Source organism: Saccostrea cucullata, unplaced genomic scaffold (genome assembly GCF_032062105.1).
Source record: "Saccostrea cucullata isolate Sc308-1 unplaced genomic scaffold, CSIRO_AGI_Scuc_v1 ctg172, whole genome shotgun sequence".
Taxonomy (NCBI): domain Eukaryota; kingdom Metazoa; phylum Mollusca; class Bivalvia; order Ostreida; family Ostreidae; genus Saccostrea; species Saccostrea cuccullata.
Window position 1 is genome coordinate 66318 of NW_026932814.1, and position 17517 is coordinate 83834.

General features: G+C 32.9%; 2 protein-coding genes across 3 annotated transcripts; one reads left to right on the plus strand and one right to left on the minus strand.

The window, feature by feature from the left end:
- The first annotated feature begins 211 nt into the window (after positions 1-211).
- On the plus strand, positions 212-8400 carry LOC134236208 (uncharacterized). 2 transcript variants are annotated; one of them, XM_062718368.1, is made up of 12 exons: positions 212-292; positions 615-708; positions 2795-2906; positions 3169-3273; positions 3524-3588; positions 3840-3923; positions 4264-4460; positions 5016-5193; positions 5615-5638; positions 6155-6297; positions 7013-7181; positions 7281-8400. In XM_062718368.1, the coding sequence occupies exons 1-12, from the start codon at positions 240-242 to the stop codon at positions 7347-7349; spliced, it is 1293 nt and encodes a 430-aa protein (XP_062574352.1). In that variant the 5' UTR covers positions 212-239; the 3' UTR covers positions 7350-8400. The 2 variants fall into 2 exon arrangements, with proteins under 2 accessions (XP_062574352.1, XP_062574353.1); XM_062718369.1 differs by lacking the exon at positions 5615-5638.
- A 4593-nt stretch (positions 8401-12993) lies between these two features.
- LOC134236209 (peptide-N(4)-(N-acetyl-beta-glucosaminyl)asparagine amidase-like) lies at positions 12994-17379 on the minus strand. Its single transcript, XM_062718370.1, has 6 exons — positions 17116-17379; positions 16453-16701; positions 15185-16061; positions 14383-14700; positions 14067-14171; positions 12994-13497 (listed from the first exon to the last, which is right to left on the minus strand). Exons 1-6 carry the CDS (start codon positions 17371-17373, stop codon positions 13325-13327), a joined length of 1980 nt encoding a protein of 659 aa, XP_062574354.1. The 5' UTR covers positions 17374-17379; the 3' UTR covers positions 12994-13324.
- Between the last annotated feature and the right edge of the window lie 138 nt (positions 17380-17517).

The following is a 17517-nucleotide window of genomic DNA, read 5'->3' on the forward strand; positions in this document are numbered from 1 at the left end:
AAGAAGCCATTTTCTTTATTTCTTTTATTTCCATAAGGTGGCACAAAAAAATCTGATAGAATCCTAGCTCTTATCGCTGTTTAAAATCTCACAATATATGAAAACTAGCAATCTCAATTTTTTTTAATCTTGAAACAAAATTTTGGGAAAAATACATTTCTGACTACATTTGCACTCATTTGGGTAAATAGTCAAGCCTATTTCATTTTGTTCTTCTAGCGGTATTTTCGAAAAGGAAGATGGACGGAACAGATACTGATATGAAAAACCATCCAAGGGATAATATACAGGAGTAATTTTTAGTCGTTTTTATTATTAATTTAGCATTATTGATATTGTGTCATATCTGTACCAGGAAATTTCTGTATATCAAATTAAAGAATGATCGATAGTCTAGTGTAATGTCAGTAATGAAAGGCAGGTCCTGCACAATCTCTTGCTATTATTTAACTTTTTGACTGGAAATAGTGGTATATATTAACTTAATTAAGCTATTCAAATTAACTTGATAAGCAATTAACTTTGTGTTACTCATCGACCCGACAAACTCTTATTATATAACTCTTCCCTTTTTTTTATCAGCATCTGATCAGTAATAGAAATTTTCATTTTAGATTCCTAAATGCAGTTGAAAATCACAAATTTTATGAGGGTACAGAAGACATTGACGGAAAAGATTTGTCCGTCAAATTTGCTCAGCTCAGCCAGGTTTGTACAGTGGACTGAATCCTGTCAAAGATTGAGTAGGCCAGATTCATGCAGTTACAATGATCTGATGATGCGGTCCTACTAAACAGAGTACGCTAGTACGATAGAGTACGTTAGAATACCTAGTAAAATTTAATAATCTAATTCAATTAAACTACTTTCTATATGTTTTTCTACTTTAGTTTAATGTATTGAACATATATCTTAAATAGAATTCGTATGTTTTCCTTATTTTATGATTTATTTTAATTTTTGATTTCTGGTTACCATCTATTGTTTGATCCCGATCTAATTTAACTTAAACATGTTAAAATGTTTAAGAAATGAATGTAATATTTTTTTTCTTTGATCGATATGTATCAAAGAAAAAAATTGGAGTACAGGACGGAAAACTTCATCAATGCGCATCATTTAATTATTATTTTAAATTAATAAAATGAAAGTTTCTTTCACTTTTCTATTAAATTTACACGTCAAAAACAGTGCGCACGAATACATCACCATAACGTTAACGTTGCTGAAAATTCAAAATGGCTCTAACGATACTAACGAAAAAACGTTCTCAAATATTGTCGTATGATTACCAACATTCTCTGAAATAATTTACAGTTCTTTAACACAAAAACTTAACCTGTTGTGTTATCCCTCTGGGTATATTTTTCCCGGTAAGTTATCTTAGTTCGTAAATATAAAGGGAAGCTACTCAAATATCCTAACAGTTCTCGGTCACAGAAATTTTGGATTTCATTTGCACATCTGAATTTCAAACCAAATATGTAAATAAGTATCTCACAACCTGTCAATGCTGTAAAACCTGAAAGAGTCTGCTTCCGACTGTTCAAGATGAAAAGAATTCCGTCCTCATTCATGCACTGTCGTTTTTCTCAATCATTCGTTTCCCACAATTTAACAGATTTACGATTTTCCCCGCTTTGGAGTTTGGTAGCATAATAAAACATTTTTTCAGTTCTATTGTTTCATACCAGATATCTCAAAGTCAAACATTTAAGAAGAATATGCCGATTAAACGATTTCTTCCCTTCTTTCCCATAACTGTATTGTCGTCATGCAGACGATTTGATTTGTTTAGCAAAGGGGGATAATTCAAAATGAAACGAAAGTAGAAAATAAGTCAGGAACGTAACGGACAGGTTCCGAAATTCAGGAAAATATTTATTAAAGTAAAAGTATTTAATTATTCCTTCAAAAAGTAATCTGGGAGCGGGAATATACATGTAAAGACTGCCAAAGTAGTTCCGGCTGCTTAGTGCAAGAGAACTCTAGATTTTATTGATGCAGTTATCAAAAGAATTTTTTATCCAATCAGAATCAAGTATTTTATAGAAATTAAATGATTTCAATTTTAATGTGAAAAATATTTACATAATGCAATGAATTTAATGTTTGATAAAATTTAGTTGAAATGATTGAATGTGAATCAAAATAGTAATCGAGATTGGGGGTTTTATACTAGTAATCTTCTTGCATTGAATCATGAATGTCATGTTATTTTCAAGTCAAAATATTGCTAAAAACCAAATATTTGAAGCAAATATTGAAATATAAGGTAGTTTATAGTAATGTTTAAACAATTTGTATGATCATGAATAAATAATCTAATTGCATTAAATTATACAATTTTTCTAATGTACTCTAAAGTACTCTATCGTACTCAATTGTACTCTGTTTAGTAGTACCCCTGATGATGATTAAAAACATTGTACAGTACATGCAGTTAAAAGTCTTTTTCATTTGGAGAGATTGTAATAACCCTTAACAGCTGTTAAAACTTTATGAATTTTATTTATTTTTACTGCAGCTTTAGGTTACTCATGTAGTGGATCAGCTGTTCATATGTTTTTAAAGTGAAAAATATTTGCTTATTATTGTGCAGTGCAATGCTCAATGTTATAAATGTTACCCTTAAATTTTAGTTTTTCTTAATTGCAGTTTATGAATAGATTACTTCAAATACTGAGATATTATTTCATTTCTTTTTATAGAGGTTTTGGAAATAAATTTGAAAATTTTATATCTTATTAAGCAGTTTTAGAAAGAGATTATAAATGTAATTTTCTTTGAATAGGCAAAGACACAGATCAAAGAGGCTTTTTCATTACAAACAGTGTCCAAGGAAATGTTCCTCAAATATCTGTGTCAAGACTTCAACAGCTGGCCAACACAACAAAATCAGTCAGGTAAAATTAATGGTTTACAACAGAATCGGTTCTGCCTTAAATTAAAGGACCCCTTTGGTCCTTTTTTTTGTAAATTTCATGTTCTTTTACCTGTAAAAATGCATGTTTTGAAATGCATATAATTTTTGACAATTTTGAAGTTGAAAATTGATTTCTGCTAAAGCAAATATAATTTTTGTGACTGGAAGGTGTTCATTTACCCATACAAACTATAGGAATGTTTGAAGAGTTAAAAATGTATTATATCTATGATGATTTATAGAGGATCCACAGATGCAGGAGGTCTCACAAAAATTAAAGTCCAGTAAAGCTGCCATTGAACAAGAGAAGGCAACCGCAACAGAACTAGCCTCTTGTGCTGAGGATGGTAATTATAAGCTGTAATGAACAAAAATTTGTGTAATGATAAATACTAAATAGCTGTAATTGAACAAGAGATGACCTCTGCTAATGAACCAACCACGTGTGCTTGAGGATGGTATTTATGATAAAACAGCTGTAAAGCTGTAAATTGAAGATTCAAGGGCATAGTGTCTTTGCTCTGTGTGTCTGTCTGGTTGTCTGCAAGAACATTAAATTTGCTCATATCCAGCTAATTCCATGTTTTCCATTTGTAGGTTACGAAATGCTGAAGTCAAAGATCTCAAGCTTGAAAGAAATTCTTGTCAAGAGAGAACAGAAGGTATTTGGTTAATCTATCCTTTTGTGCCGAGAGTATTTTAAAAATAGTATTCAATGTAAGGAATATGACCCTGATAATGGTATCCTCTTTTACAGTATACATGTTTTATAAATGTATGTATAATGGATGTCTTATAACTGCCTTATTCTTTCATCTATGTACTATAACATAATTTGATATAGAAAATATCTTCAGCATGTTTATAGATTGCTGACAGGAAAGTTCATTGAAATGAACATTTTATACCTTAGCGAAAAGAGTTACAAGAGCTGAGGAATAAGATGAATGGTGGTGAAGGAGTTCCAAAGAATCTAAAGGAAGCCATTCAACAACAGGTTTGTAATATGTCTATTATCCATAGTAAGGAACTGCTGCAAAGAACAAAATTTTAAAATTGTGTAGCTCCAAACAAAATTATTATTTTCTTTAATATCATTGTGGAATATGACAAAGATTGAAAAATCAGCTCTACAAATCAATGAAGTGTGCTGTCCTCACTCATACACTTTATTGATAAAAAAGTAGATTCCATGTTTGCATCAAAATTTTTCAAGGAGTGAGATATAAACCTTTAAACAAAACCGATTTTTTCTTATGAGCATTTTCCACAGATTCACAATGCACATATTAATGATGACAATACACATGGCATTTAGAATTTAATTTTCATTATAGAAAGAGGAGAAAGCACGATTAGAGGCTGAGATAGCCATGAGAGAGGAAGCAAAAGTGGAAGCCAAAGTCGACCACGACAGACTACAACAAGACGTGACAACTCTCCGAGGGAAGATCGAGAGACAGGAAGAGGATATCCATAAATCTCACTCCGAAGCAGTCAAGAAACAAACACTCTTAGCAGAAAAAATCAAACAGTGAGTAGATCATATAACTGTATAAAGGAATGTTATACATTTTATTTAAATTATATATACCAATACATAGTGAATGATTTTTATTCTGTTCAGTTTCTTAGTTCACTTGAGCCAGTGAATCTTTTCTGATCAAAATGTATCATTTGTCTGTCCTCCCATCTGTCTGTTGTCTGTACACTTGACATTTTCAGCTTCAACCCCCCCCCCCCACTTTCTTTGGAAGAGGACAATGTAGTGTTGTTACTTGTATGATGCATGGCTTCCTGATGGTCTGATCTAATGGGTCAATCTGTTAGAGGTCCCTCATTCAATTCCAAACAGAGAGACAAACTAGACCCTCTTACAACATTGTAATGAACAATATCATCTGAATATCATTTTATCCTTATAAAGAAATACATGTAGAACTCTGTGAATACATTATGTAAAGCACTTAAGACAGGCATGATAGAGGTCCCAAATGCAATGCAAAGCAGACGGGTAAATCAATCTCTGGTACAACATTTCAGTGAACAATACCACCTGAGTATTAAACAATTATTCAATCTTTTTTAGGGAAACAGAACTCCATGAATACATCAGGAAGTTGTCTGGGATCCGAGAGATCCCAACAGAGGATGCAGATTCTGTGTGCCTGGGATTTGTTCAGGGAGAGGAAGAGGATCCCAGCCTCATTCTGACAATGCACCTGGCTGCTGATCCCACTGACAGAGTGTACCTGAAAGGAGCAGAGGTATGGCCAGTGTTTAAGTTGAAATGCATTTATCATTTGTATAAATTCTTGGTTCAGTGAGCAAGTGTGCCGAGAGATTTTTTAGCATTTAAAATTCTTACCATGTGTTTCAACAGATATACTAGTATTGTTATTTCCCCTTTTCTAAATAAAACTCTGTGAATTTAAAAATTTAACTTTGTATTATTGATACATGTATACAAGTCATATTAAATATTCCCAGTGTAAACAACTTCCACTTTTCCCAATAAACATGAAATGAACCTTATTGATTTTTTTTTTTTTTCTAATTACTTAAAATCATGGAATGTACATGTAAATATGCATATAATTTTTTCAAGTTGAAACTGCATTTTACATACAAACAAGGCTAAAAAAATATTTTTCACATTGATTTAGAAAAGGTTTGAAATATTTTAAGGTTAAATCTGGCAGTGGATATTATGTAAGTTCAGTGCTTATCTTTGCATTTTAGATTTACGGCTGAAAAAAGCACATTTTTAAAGAAAAAATGCATGAAAAAAGCTTCAGATTTCCTTATATTAGTTATTTTTTACAATGCGCTTAATTTTTTTTTTGCTTTTTTCTGTAATATAGTATGATTGTGATTTTTTGTTGTGATGTACTGTACATGTTTGTTTCCAACAGAGTTGAGTTCAGATTTATTTTGCATATATTGTCTTAAAAGTTTGACTATTCCCAAACAGACAAGACATATAAAGTCGTCCTGTGTTTCTGTTGTACTGTCAACACATGAATAGTTGTTGTAATTGCATATTAATGGTCCTATAACATAAAACATAAAAGAGCAATGGTGTTGAATGAAAGAATAAAAAGCATAGTACAAAACATTTAATAACCAGAGGAATATAAAGGAAAAATATAGAGCATGCCTTGTTTTACCTAAAACACATACTAGCTAAACTTTTAGATAATAATTATGTGTATACAATATGTACAGGTGAATGTCCAGTCACTGCCCACAGAGGAATTGATCAGAGTGGCCGTCCAGAAAAATGACCCCGTTTCCCTGGTTCGCTCACTAAGGGAGCTGTGGATTTCCTATCACCCTATTGTGTCGGAAGTCAAAAAGCTCTCAGAGAGGTATGATGTCAAAAGAATTATGGTGTAATGATAAAAAGGGATTTCCTGTTAAGTGAAGGCAAATTATTATATATCAGTAATCATAATGTAATTCTGATAATGATAATGTAATCTTGGTAGAAATTATGCATTTCTGGTGATAAGAATGTAAGTCCAGTAAAAACAATATACATGTTCCCGTAATTTAGGTAATAATATTCTACTGTTTTACAAGAGGTAAGGTCTAATGTTTGCAAGACAAATAATTCAACCAAATATGCATGTACAAATATGTGTATGACTTTGGGACGTGATAAACTACAAAGTATATTTTATATGGCCCTAAATCAAATTGTAAGATCCATCCATTTGTTAAATTTTTGTTTCACAATAGTTTCAGTACCGGTACTTTTAAATCAAAGGACATTAAATTATTTATATGAGATTGTTGACTGTGCGAAAATTTAGATTAAAAAAAAAAAATTAGCATCTTCTTGCGTTTGAATAATAATATCAAGATTAATTCTAACAATATGATGTTTTAATGATAACTTCTGTTAAATCTTACAAGATTATATTCAACAAATAAGAGGAATAGAATATTAAGACATCTGTGAGTTTTGGGATTTAAAACAGTTCAGAAAATTTATGATATAGGTTCATGAACATCAATGATCTTTTGAATTTTCTAGTTGACATTTGGCTAATACTAAAGCCAAGACCTTTTTTCCTTCAGGCATGCAGTTGATTGGATCCAAGAAGAGGGTGTGGTGAGGGTCCTTATGGGGAAAAGGGGGACAGTAATATGTACCTTGTCTGTACCCAAGACATACCCCCAGGAGGGTAGTGTTTCTCTGGTCAGTGTACATGGAGGATATGGAGAGGAAAACACTATGGATGTTGATGTTAGTATACTTGAAATACTTACAAAGTAATAGCCATAGATTTATACATGAATGAGGTCCAAGATTTTGTAATTTGTACATTTTTTTCTCTCTCTCCAGGAAACAGTAGAGAACAAAACACTACAACAATGGATAGACTATTTAGAGGCAAGATATGGACATTGTTGACAAAGCAGAGAGGAGGTTCTAAATACATGTACTTGTACCTGAACATTGTACATACTTCTAACATGTAGTACTTTAGCCTGTGTTAAACTCTTTCTAGAATTTATTATGGGTATTTTTGATGTAATTATTTCAATTGTAAATTAAACAAAATTTCTGTGTATACAGTCAATTCTCAAATTATCACCATTCGATTCATCGCCATTTTCGCAATACCACCATGATTTCCCAAGAACGTTTTTCCTACTATGTAAAATTCTCTTTATAACGCCAAATTCACATACCGCCATCTGCCAACCTGTTTTCACAACAAACATCCATTTTTAAGTGTCAATTATCTCATATACCGCCACAGGTGCATGCGGTCAATGAAGCGCGGCTAATTGGTAGATGCTGTCTGTTGTAACACTGCAAAGCCAGACAAGGTACATGCAAATAAATAATTTAATAAGAGTTAAATAAACAATAATTTTACTATGAACTGTTATAATGATTTTGTTCTCTGTTTAATAAAAATCATTTAGTCACGGCTTCGCCTTGAAAGCGATAGTTGTTAAAGTACGCTGAATACAATATTATGTTGATGATCTCTGCTTTAAACAATGCAAAGTTTGCTTTAGAAATAATTATATGGTATAAATTGTGAACGTTTCATATTTCACGACGATCGACCCAGCATGTTTTTTTTCAATATCAGACGTGCCGTTTTACATGCATACACATGTACTTGTCTTTATTGTACATAACAAAATTACTTAAGGTACTTTCAAATTTAGAAATGTTTTATATACATGTACATGTACATGTAATTATAAGAATAGAAACTCTAAATGGTACATGTATTTCTATATATATACTTGTTTCCTAAAATATGGGAAATTCAATTCATCGCCAAATTCGTTATAACGCCATGATTTCTAAATTACAAAAGGTGGCGGTTTATCAAGAATTAACTGTATTTCAAATTTGAAGATATATGTATATGCTAAAATTCTATTTAAAAAACAACAAAACATAATGTCACATTTTTTCCAATAGAAATTTAATATTATATAAACATAGGTAATCAGAGATTACAGAGCTCACCTCAACGAATGTTGTCTTTAAGTAAGGCAAAGTCACACAATTAACCAACAAAAAGTGTACATTCCAAAAATGAAAATATTTAAGCAATTTTGATCTGAATTACTTTGAAATAGACCTACATAAAAAAATTAAACTAGTTCTTCTTCATGAAAATGTAATTAAAATCCAGCATCTGAAGCAAATTTGAGTTTTCATCTCTTGATGCAACTTTTGTGCAAGTTTGGTTTATACAATGTTAAATAAGCCTTATAGTTTTTTTGGTAATAGACCTGCACCCGTAACTTTTACCTGGTCTATTATCTGAAAAATGTATGTCGAATTCAGCATCCGAAGCAAGTCCATTAGTGTGCATCCTAAGATGTATCGTCCATGCAAGTTTGCTCATTATAGGGCTCATAGTTTATTGGAAATAAAACATGCATCAAAAACTAACATTAAATTTCACTCATCCACAAAAAGTAGGTCAGATTCAGCATCCCAAGTAAGCCTGGTAGTATGCATCCTTAGATGTATCATCCATGCAAGTTTGGTAATTAAAGAACTCATAGTTACTTGGAAATGAAACCTGCACCAAAAACTTTAACCTGTTCACTCAACCGGAAAATGTAGGTCAGATTCAGCATCCGAAGCAAGCCAGGTATTATGCATCCTTAGATGTATCATCCATGTAAGTTTGGTAATTAAAGAACTCATAGTTACTTGGCAATGAAACCTGCACCAAAAACTTTAACCTGTTCACTCAACCGGAAAATGTAGGTCAGATTCAGCATCCGAAGCAAACTCGGTAGTATGCATCCTTAGATGTATCATCCATGCAAGTTTGGTCAACATAGGACTAATAGTTACTTGGAAATGAAACCTGCACCAAAAACTTTAACCTGTTCACTCAACCGGAAAATGTAGGTCAGATTCAGCATCCGAAGCAAACCCGGTAGTATGCATCCTTAGATGTATCATCCATGCAAGTTTGGTCAACATAGGGCTTATAGTTACTTGGAAATGAAACCTACACCAAAAACTGCACCAAAAATGTTAACCTGCCCCAAAAACATTAACCTGGTCATTCCTTTGCTGAAATTTCAGCATCTGAAACTTTGACTGGTTCAATGAAACACAATAGAACCGTCTTTCATGCATGTCTAATCAATATAAGACATAGAAGTACTTAAAAAGAAAACTGCTCCAAAAAACTTAACCTGGGACGCCGACACCGACGCCGACGGGGACGCCGAGGGTATTACATAAGCTCCCCCAACTTCGTTGAGGTGAGCTAAAAATTGATTTCAAATACAGGCAATCACTTCAATGTAAATATCATTTTCACACATTGGTTAGAAAATTGTTGATCTGAGATGTACATATTCATGTATTATAATAAATATTTATCACAACATAAATAAGCTTGGTTTCATGAGCTATACTTAAAGTCAGAATCGAGTTGGTTAATTTTATTGGATCAGAATAATTTATGACAGTTTCTGATCCTCATAAAGAGTTCATATTGGTCACTATGTTAATACACAATTCCAACTGCATACAAATGCAGTAATAATCGTTTTAGTAGATATTGCGTATTCATGAACAAAATTATTCATAGCAAAATTATCTTGGATCCCCAGCTATATAAATTTAACGATTCCCTATATGAATACTGGGTATATCAAATTACATAGTGAAGAAATTTCCTAGGTCCCAGTGACTTCATTATAACCAAGTATTACTACACAGATATCCACAAGCAATGCATTATACAGTCAAACCTTGTTATGTCAAACTTGATGGGGTCAAGAAAAAACAGATATCCCAGGATTCAAAATACATGTATATATGGTAAAATACTAAGAAATATGACGTGTAATGGGGATTTTAATATTTGAGATGTCTGTGTTCAAAATCCCGAAGTTCAATTGTATTTCATGGACAATTAATTTACATTGCTTTTCTGCTTTGGGTTCTCAAGTCTGCTCTGACAGTTCTAAAAAATATTGATTGATCAGCTAATTATCAAGACAGCTTCTCATCAAGATAACTCTAATAAGCAAGGATTTCAATTTTTTGTTCTTATTGTCACATTTTGATGTAAGTGGAGAGAAAAAAAAGCAAATGATTTATCATGTATACTAGGGAAAATTTTGTATCGCGATATATCACCATTTTTTTCCCAAAATATCACGATAACATCATGATATTTTTACAAGGAATTTTTACAATGATTTTGAATGAATTGTCATAATTTTTCTTAAAAATATGCCAGAAAAACAAAAATTTAACTTTTTTGAAATGTTGATGTACATAAAATTAATCATTTTTGGATGGTAAGATGCTGTTCTTTTCACCTTTTACAACATTTTTTAGACTTTCTATAATTGTAATTTGAAAGATTGAACAAATAAATGAATAATTTCTGGACTTTATAATATGTAACTTAAGGCCAAAGTTTTTTTTTTCTTGGTTTACGATTCCGCCGACCCTATTTTTCCCTATTTACAAAAATAAAAATAATGTGTCTGACTCTAGAAACTGGACCCTTAATCCGAAATTTTCTCGACCAAACGACAGTTTTTATAATTTACAACACAGATTGTCAAACCACATGGCTGGAAAGCGCAAGGATCAACCTAGGGGGCGACTCGCTTACAGACTGTTTCTGTACTATTAATGACCAGTGCATCGAATACTCCGTCGGAACTCCTCTCGATTTTACACTTCCATCGTTACAAGATACACAAGCTGGACAGCTATCGATGTCATGCCAAAGATGTTGGGGAAGATTTTAGATCTTTTTATTGTCAAATAATTAATTCATGCTGTGAATACAGACATATTGTGAAGTTATTAACTTCTTCAGAAGTCGCACATCGGATCCGATAAACTTAAGTGTAGTTTAATCGGTATGCAGAAGTGCCTCAAAACTTTTATTAGAAAATAAATTTTATATTTAAAACAAAGTTTGAAGAGAAATTAACAAAATTATGACTATGCCAAAAGTCTGGAAATTTAAATAAGAAGAGAAATTTTCGAAGTTCAAGGTCGTGCTACTATGTAAGAAATGAAAAAAAAGATAAACAATTAATCTGATAAGAAACTTTTACATTTTAATTGTAGTACACGTATTAGTAAATTTTATTTAATGTCAATGTTGTTTTTTCTAGATATTTATATATTGTAATTGGGGGAAATTTCTTTTAAGATTCTTTTTCTCTTATTAAATCATTTTAAATACAATGTTTATACAGAAAAAAATTATAGAAATGTTTGTAATTTATAAACAATGAAATAGTTTTATAACGATTAATGTGTGCCACATATGCGCCAAGAAGTCTCGATCCCTAAATTTCAAAACTTCTCCCTAAATTTCTTTGATGGAGATCGAAATGTCTCCTTAAATTTTGGGTCTGGGTTAATTGGTCCCTGCATGGACACACGTATCTTATTTAAGGTAAAAGTCTGTTGTGAAAGCAGTCCATGACTTTCCATGACAGAGTTTCCAAAAACTTTTTCATATGTGGAAAGGTTGACCAGAGAATAGCAGATTCACTTAATTTCACCCGTGCAATGTGTCTATCATGGAAACTCGGACTTGTAAGTCAGAAGAATGAAAACCATCAACAGTAACAAGGCATCTGAATACATTTCAATGCTACCGGAGAAAAAAATATGTCAAGGTTCCAAATTATTTTTATTTTTATTTTTCGACGGCCCAAAGCATATTTTTGTGTCAAAAAATCGTAAACCAAAAAAAATAAAAACATTGGCCTAATACCGGTATTTAGGTCTCCGTATCACGATACGTATCACGCAACAAAAGATTGCGATATACCGGTATACTGATAAAATCGCACATCTCTAATGTATACACAAAGAGACAGGAAATACAGCTAATGAATGCCCATATAAGTGAAAAAATTAATTCCCAATTAGAATCCAATCTTGGTAAAAATATCTTGTAAAAAAATAAAATTAAAAAGGATGCATATGTAAAATGTTAAATCAATCTACAGAAGAAAAACTCATTATAGCTTAATTACTGTAGATCACTAAATTTTCGCGACATCTTATATTCGCGAGATAGTCATTGACTCTTGATTAGCGAGACAAAATTTTCGTGAATTGTGGTTATTGCTCTATATAATCTTAAGGAATACTACTATACGCGAGAATTAAATTTTCACGAGTAAAATAAAGTTCTCGCGAAAAAAAAGTGATTTACAGTACTTAAAATTTTTGGCCTCAAATAATAATGCTCTCAATTTCAACTAATGCCACATATTCAGATTTTGTATGTTTGCATGCTTTTGACAAATTTGAGAATTCATACCTACATCTGACAAATCCAAATTCAATATTTAAGAAATGTTTACAAACCCTTAACTCCTTTTCTGAAAGATTGAAAATTTCAGTACACATTTTTATATTAATCCTAATAATTTCACAAGTCCTTAGTTCACTCATGGATGTCTGACAAACTCAGTGTGTGTGTTTTTTCCTGTTTTATGAGCTCTACGCAGCATTGTCTCTCACTCTCCATTTGAAATTATAAATCCTAATTTTTTTTTTCATCTTTTGACCAATCACATAAGCCTTTTTATAACATTCAGCGTCAGCTGCTTACCAGTACTTTCTGTTTACTTTTTATGTAAAATTATGAAAGCTGAAATATGATTAGTGGTTGGAAATGAGAGGAGCTGCCCCCCCCCCACCCCTGTGAAATTTGTCAGAGGTCTTATGGTCACAAGTGAACTTGAACACATGAAGTTGTGAACATGATCTACATGTATGTTAGAAAATATAGACGATGAAAAATCAAACAATTGTACAAAGAAGTCAAATTCAGTAGAGACATATATGCACTTGTTCCCTATATAAAATCAAGTACTGATAGTATATTTTATCTACTTAAAGTAGACTTTTATGTCCAGGGGGTGAAATATAGAGTTGTCCATTTTCTGCCTAAACAGCTGTGTGTGTTGCCAGGCAACATCCCCTTTTCCTCCACTCAACATGGCTGTCAGTGTCATTTCGTCTGCACCAGAGAGGTCACTGTATGATGTTACTTCTGGGGCACCTGAAATAGCAGGTCCATTGAGAATTTAAACAGGAAAACAAAACAAAGAAACAGAGATACTTCACAGAAACATAAGTTATCCCCCTTCAAAATCTTCAGGAAGTTCGAAATGAAATCAATTTACAAACAGAGATGGATCTACTGCTGCTCATAAGCATTTATGCACAATTCCTAAAACATGATCAGAAATTTAGTCAGTGTTTGACATTTCATACAAATATATTCATGTCAAACATTCAACTTTCTTATAGTACAGATGTACAAGAAGAAAATTTCCATGAGTTCTGAATCTGTAAAACACTTTATGGTTGCTCCAATGGCAATATGAAAATTTTAACCCCCTCCCTTCATTGAATCATTATCCCAATAATATATTTGAATCAGGATTAATAAGGATTGTTAGAACCATTTTCAGTCAGGTTTTGGGGTAAAAATTATCTGACATCAAATAGCCTGGTCCAAATAAATGCCTATAAAGTCTATTTGATCTTTCAAAAGAAAAACTCAAATCTTTATTATTACAACGTACATAAATGTAGAACTGGATTAAACCTATAAGAAATTCTTACCGGTCAACATGGCACACTGGTTTTTGCTACAAAGACGCCATGATATAACACCATCCTCAAAAGTTTGACTAGATGTACAGATCTCAATTCTGTCAATTTCCATTCCTTAAAAAAAATCCATCAAATTTTTAGGTGAACTGTCTAATACAGACACCAATAGTTCCAAAAATTGGCCTACATTTTAAACAATTGACTTTACTAAAATGAACTAAAAATTCCCATCATATAAGCCAAGATTTCAGATTATACAACACCAGGATTAGACAAGTTTCACTGTACTTTTCTAATGCATAATTCCAGCTAATGTCCAACTCACCAGAGAAATCAAATTTCCAGGAGATGGCCGCCGTGGCTGACCCCTCTGTTCTGGCTAAATACACCATCTTCCAGTCCCTCTCTTCCTTCCTAAATATATTCTGTTGTTTGTTTACGCAGGCTGAGTATGATTTTGTCACCTCCCCATTGTTGGAAAGTCTTGTATACTCATCCTTGGTACAACTGTATTTGATGTGGAAGATCTTGGCCTCCCTTTCTTTATCAGTGAGTTTAAATATATAGGGCTCGGTGTTTGATGATGACTGGGACCCTGTCTCACCTCGAGCTAGTCGCCAGGCTAAAGATCCAGTGGTTCTTCCTAATAAATGTTAATTGTTTGTTAATCAAAAAGATTTCTTCAATATGCATTTCTATTTTCAAACAATGTTTAATTTATACACTCAGATATTTGTTTGTAATTGAACACTTTAAAGTTAGCTTGCCAACTTATAGCTATTAAAAGTATTATTCACATTTTTCATTTTGTGAGGCTCTATTAAAAAGTATGATGAATCCTGAAACCCGATATTCACAATCATTTATATGTACATGTATACAGAAACTTATACAGATAAATCCCATGCATTAGATAGGAAGACAAAAATCAATATAGATAGGCCCCTATTAACACAGAATATATACTATAAATTGATAGCAAGTTATATGATGTACTACTTGGCAATAAATTGGGGAAGAGGGGAAGGTCCTACAGAAAGCAAATTTATGAACCAGGTATCATTATTTCATTTGAAATAAATATAATTATAACATTTTATAAGTAATTCCTACATTTTTATTTTTACCTGACAAATTTTGTCCTGCGCTGGATTTCGGAGTCATGAACTCCACTAGTTCTGTCAGCAGCCTCTTTTTCATTTCCTCATTTCTCTGCGGTGAATTACTTGGTTCTCTAGCTTTCCATAACCTATGGATAACCTGCACTAGCCAAGACTCCCGGCATTCATTTCTTCTATTCAGCATTTCAGAATGATTAGCAGAATACCTCCATGAAACATCTTGAACTTCATCTTTGGAAAATGCTAAAACATATGTCAGTTTTTTGCCCCAGCCTACTTCATACAGGAGAGGCTTATCACAGACATTCTCACATGGATCACAGTGCAGCCATCTTTTCTGGACTTCCGAATAAACCTCAGTCCAGACGTGGTCAGTCCAGTCCAGCACGTATCTGGCCTCGAAACCGACCGCTCTGCAGCAGAGAGTGAAACAATTGGCCCACTCCCCACACCTCCCACAGCGCGTCTCCAGCAGCTTCTCGGGGTGGTTGTACCGGGGAAATCTCACAAACTTTTGGCACTGGTTGCATTTATAGTTCTCTACCCTGTTGGCCTGCCAACGTAGTTCCTCGGGAGTGGGTTCTACCATCCCTTCATTCCTTGTCTCCCCACCACAACCATCACATTTTGGTGCATCCACCCAGCTGAAGAAGGAATTCTTAAACCAGGACAGTAACCCCAGTAACATGAGGTCTCTAAAGTCAATGCTTGCCAGGGCTGAGCTGTCTTCTTTCTTTATTGTTTCTAATTTATCGTGAGCTTCTTTCTTCAAGGTTTCCAATGGAATTACGGATCTTGCTTTCTGCTGCAGTCTAGGATCTTCATACAACAAGACATGGACAAGGTTGCTTTCTATTTTGGTGAAGAATCTCCTTTCCATTTGCTGAAATAGCAAAATTAAGAAAAAGTGTGAAAGAAATTTAATATTATAAGGTCCTTAACTTTGAAAAATTCATAAAGCTTGTATTTTTTTAGCAATCATAGTTCAAAACTACACTGACATTGCATTTTGTAAATAAATAAAACATTTTAGGTGATTTGAGATGCTGGTGAGTTGTCATTAAATAAAACATGAATAAACAAATAAATTATCTCATGGAATTATTTAGTTTACATGATATGATAAATAAGGATTTATCATGTTTATAATAATATTTTATCTCAAAATTAATTTAACTATTGCTATTTCAAATATGGTGAGACTGACAAGATAGCTCAGTTTTACATCCAAAAGTTTATCTGTTAATATAAGAAATACAAATTAATAAATGTACATTTATCTCTTGTTGGGACTTGTTTTGCAATGGATTTGGTGCTGTCCTGGAAGAAATGGGTGTTTGGGGTGATGAATTTGGTTTCGCCACGGAGGGAGGTGGTTGCTGAGGAGTCCCTGAAGCTGCAGGCTGCGAATTTGAAGGTCCATTAACTTGTCCCACTGATTTTATGTATTTATCCAACTCAGAGCGGATTTCTCTGATTGTTGCCAATGGCGTGTTTTGAGGTAGAGTCAAGAATTCTCCATCCTGTAATGATATTGATAAGAATGAAATCTTAGACTAAATAGGCACATACCATTTCATGAGTTAATTCAACTTTTCCACTTGGCAAGCAGAGTTTTGATACTGTTTACCTAGATACAAGAAAATAAAGACAAACATCCATTATATAAATTATCATAGAAGGCAGTGGTAATGAAGGTTTTATCAGTGCCTTTTCTCTGAAGGTGTAAATAAATGCAATTCTGGGGAGGGGGTTATCCATGTAATCAGGAGTTGGATATACTGTCATAAATATTGGGTTTTTTTCCGAAATAAATGCCCGTTTCCCAGGGCTTGGTATTGATCTACATGAGTTTTACTGTATTAACAACAGAATTTATCTGACATGTACGGATTATGGAAAAAGAAATCCACAAAATAAAAAATAATGCTTATTACTTCTACAAAGCCCATCTCAAATAAACACTCCAGTGCCCCAACCACTGGGATAAGTTTAGACTCCACCGTTGGGTTCCCAAGTCGTATTTTGCGATACTTCGATTCATTTGGGTTATTTATTATATTGTCTGCAAATTTAGTCAATATTTTGGCTGCATCCAGAAATTGTTGCTCCGAATTTTCCTCCAAAAGTTGTTTGACAGTTGTAAACACAGGGGCCATGTCTGATAACGGAAGTAGTGAATGTTGACGTTGCATATTAGATAACTTGTTCTTAAAAGTATGCCAAGGATAAAAGAAAAGTGGCAATACAGTGTATCATAAATTACGATAATTTAAAGAGTGGGAAAAACTCTGTAGAAATCAGTTATTTGACAGTGTTCGTGTTGTCTAAGATATAGG

Excerpts from the sequence above, each read along its gene's own strand:
- LOC134236208 (XM_062718368.1), top strand. The coding sequence starts at position 240 with ATGGACGGAACAGATACTGATATGAAAAACCATCCAAGGGATAATATA. Across the intron at positions 3,924-4,263 it reads AGGAAGCCATTCAACAACAG|AAAGAGGAGAAAGCACGATT; the intron begins GTTTGTAATATG and ends TTTTCATTATAG. Across the intron at positions 4,461-5,015 it reads TTAGCAGAAAAAATCAAACA|GGAAACAGAACTCCATGAAT; the intron begins GTGAGTAGATCA and ends AATCTTTTTTAG.
- LOC134236209 (XM_062718370.1), bottom strand. The coding sequence starts at position 17,373 with ATGCAACGTCAACATTCACTACTTCCGTTATCAGACATGGCCCCTGTG. Across the intron at positions 16,702-17,115 it reads TTGAGATGGGCTTTGTAGAA|GATGGAGAATTCTTGACTCT; the intron begins GTAATAAGCATT and ends ATATCATTACAG. Across the intron at positions 13,498-14,066 it reads CCAGTGTGCCATGTTGACCG|GTGCCCCAGAAGTAACATCA; the intron begins GTAAGAATTTCT and ends CTGCTATTTCAG.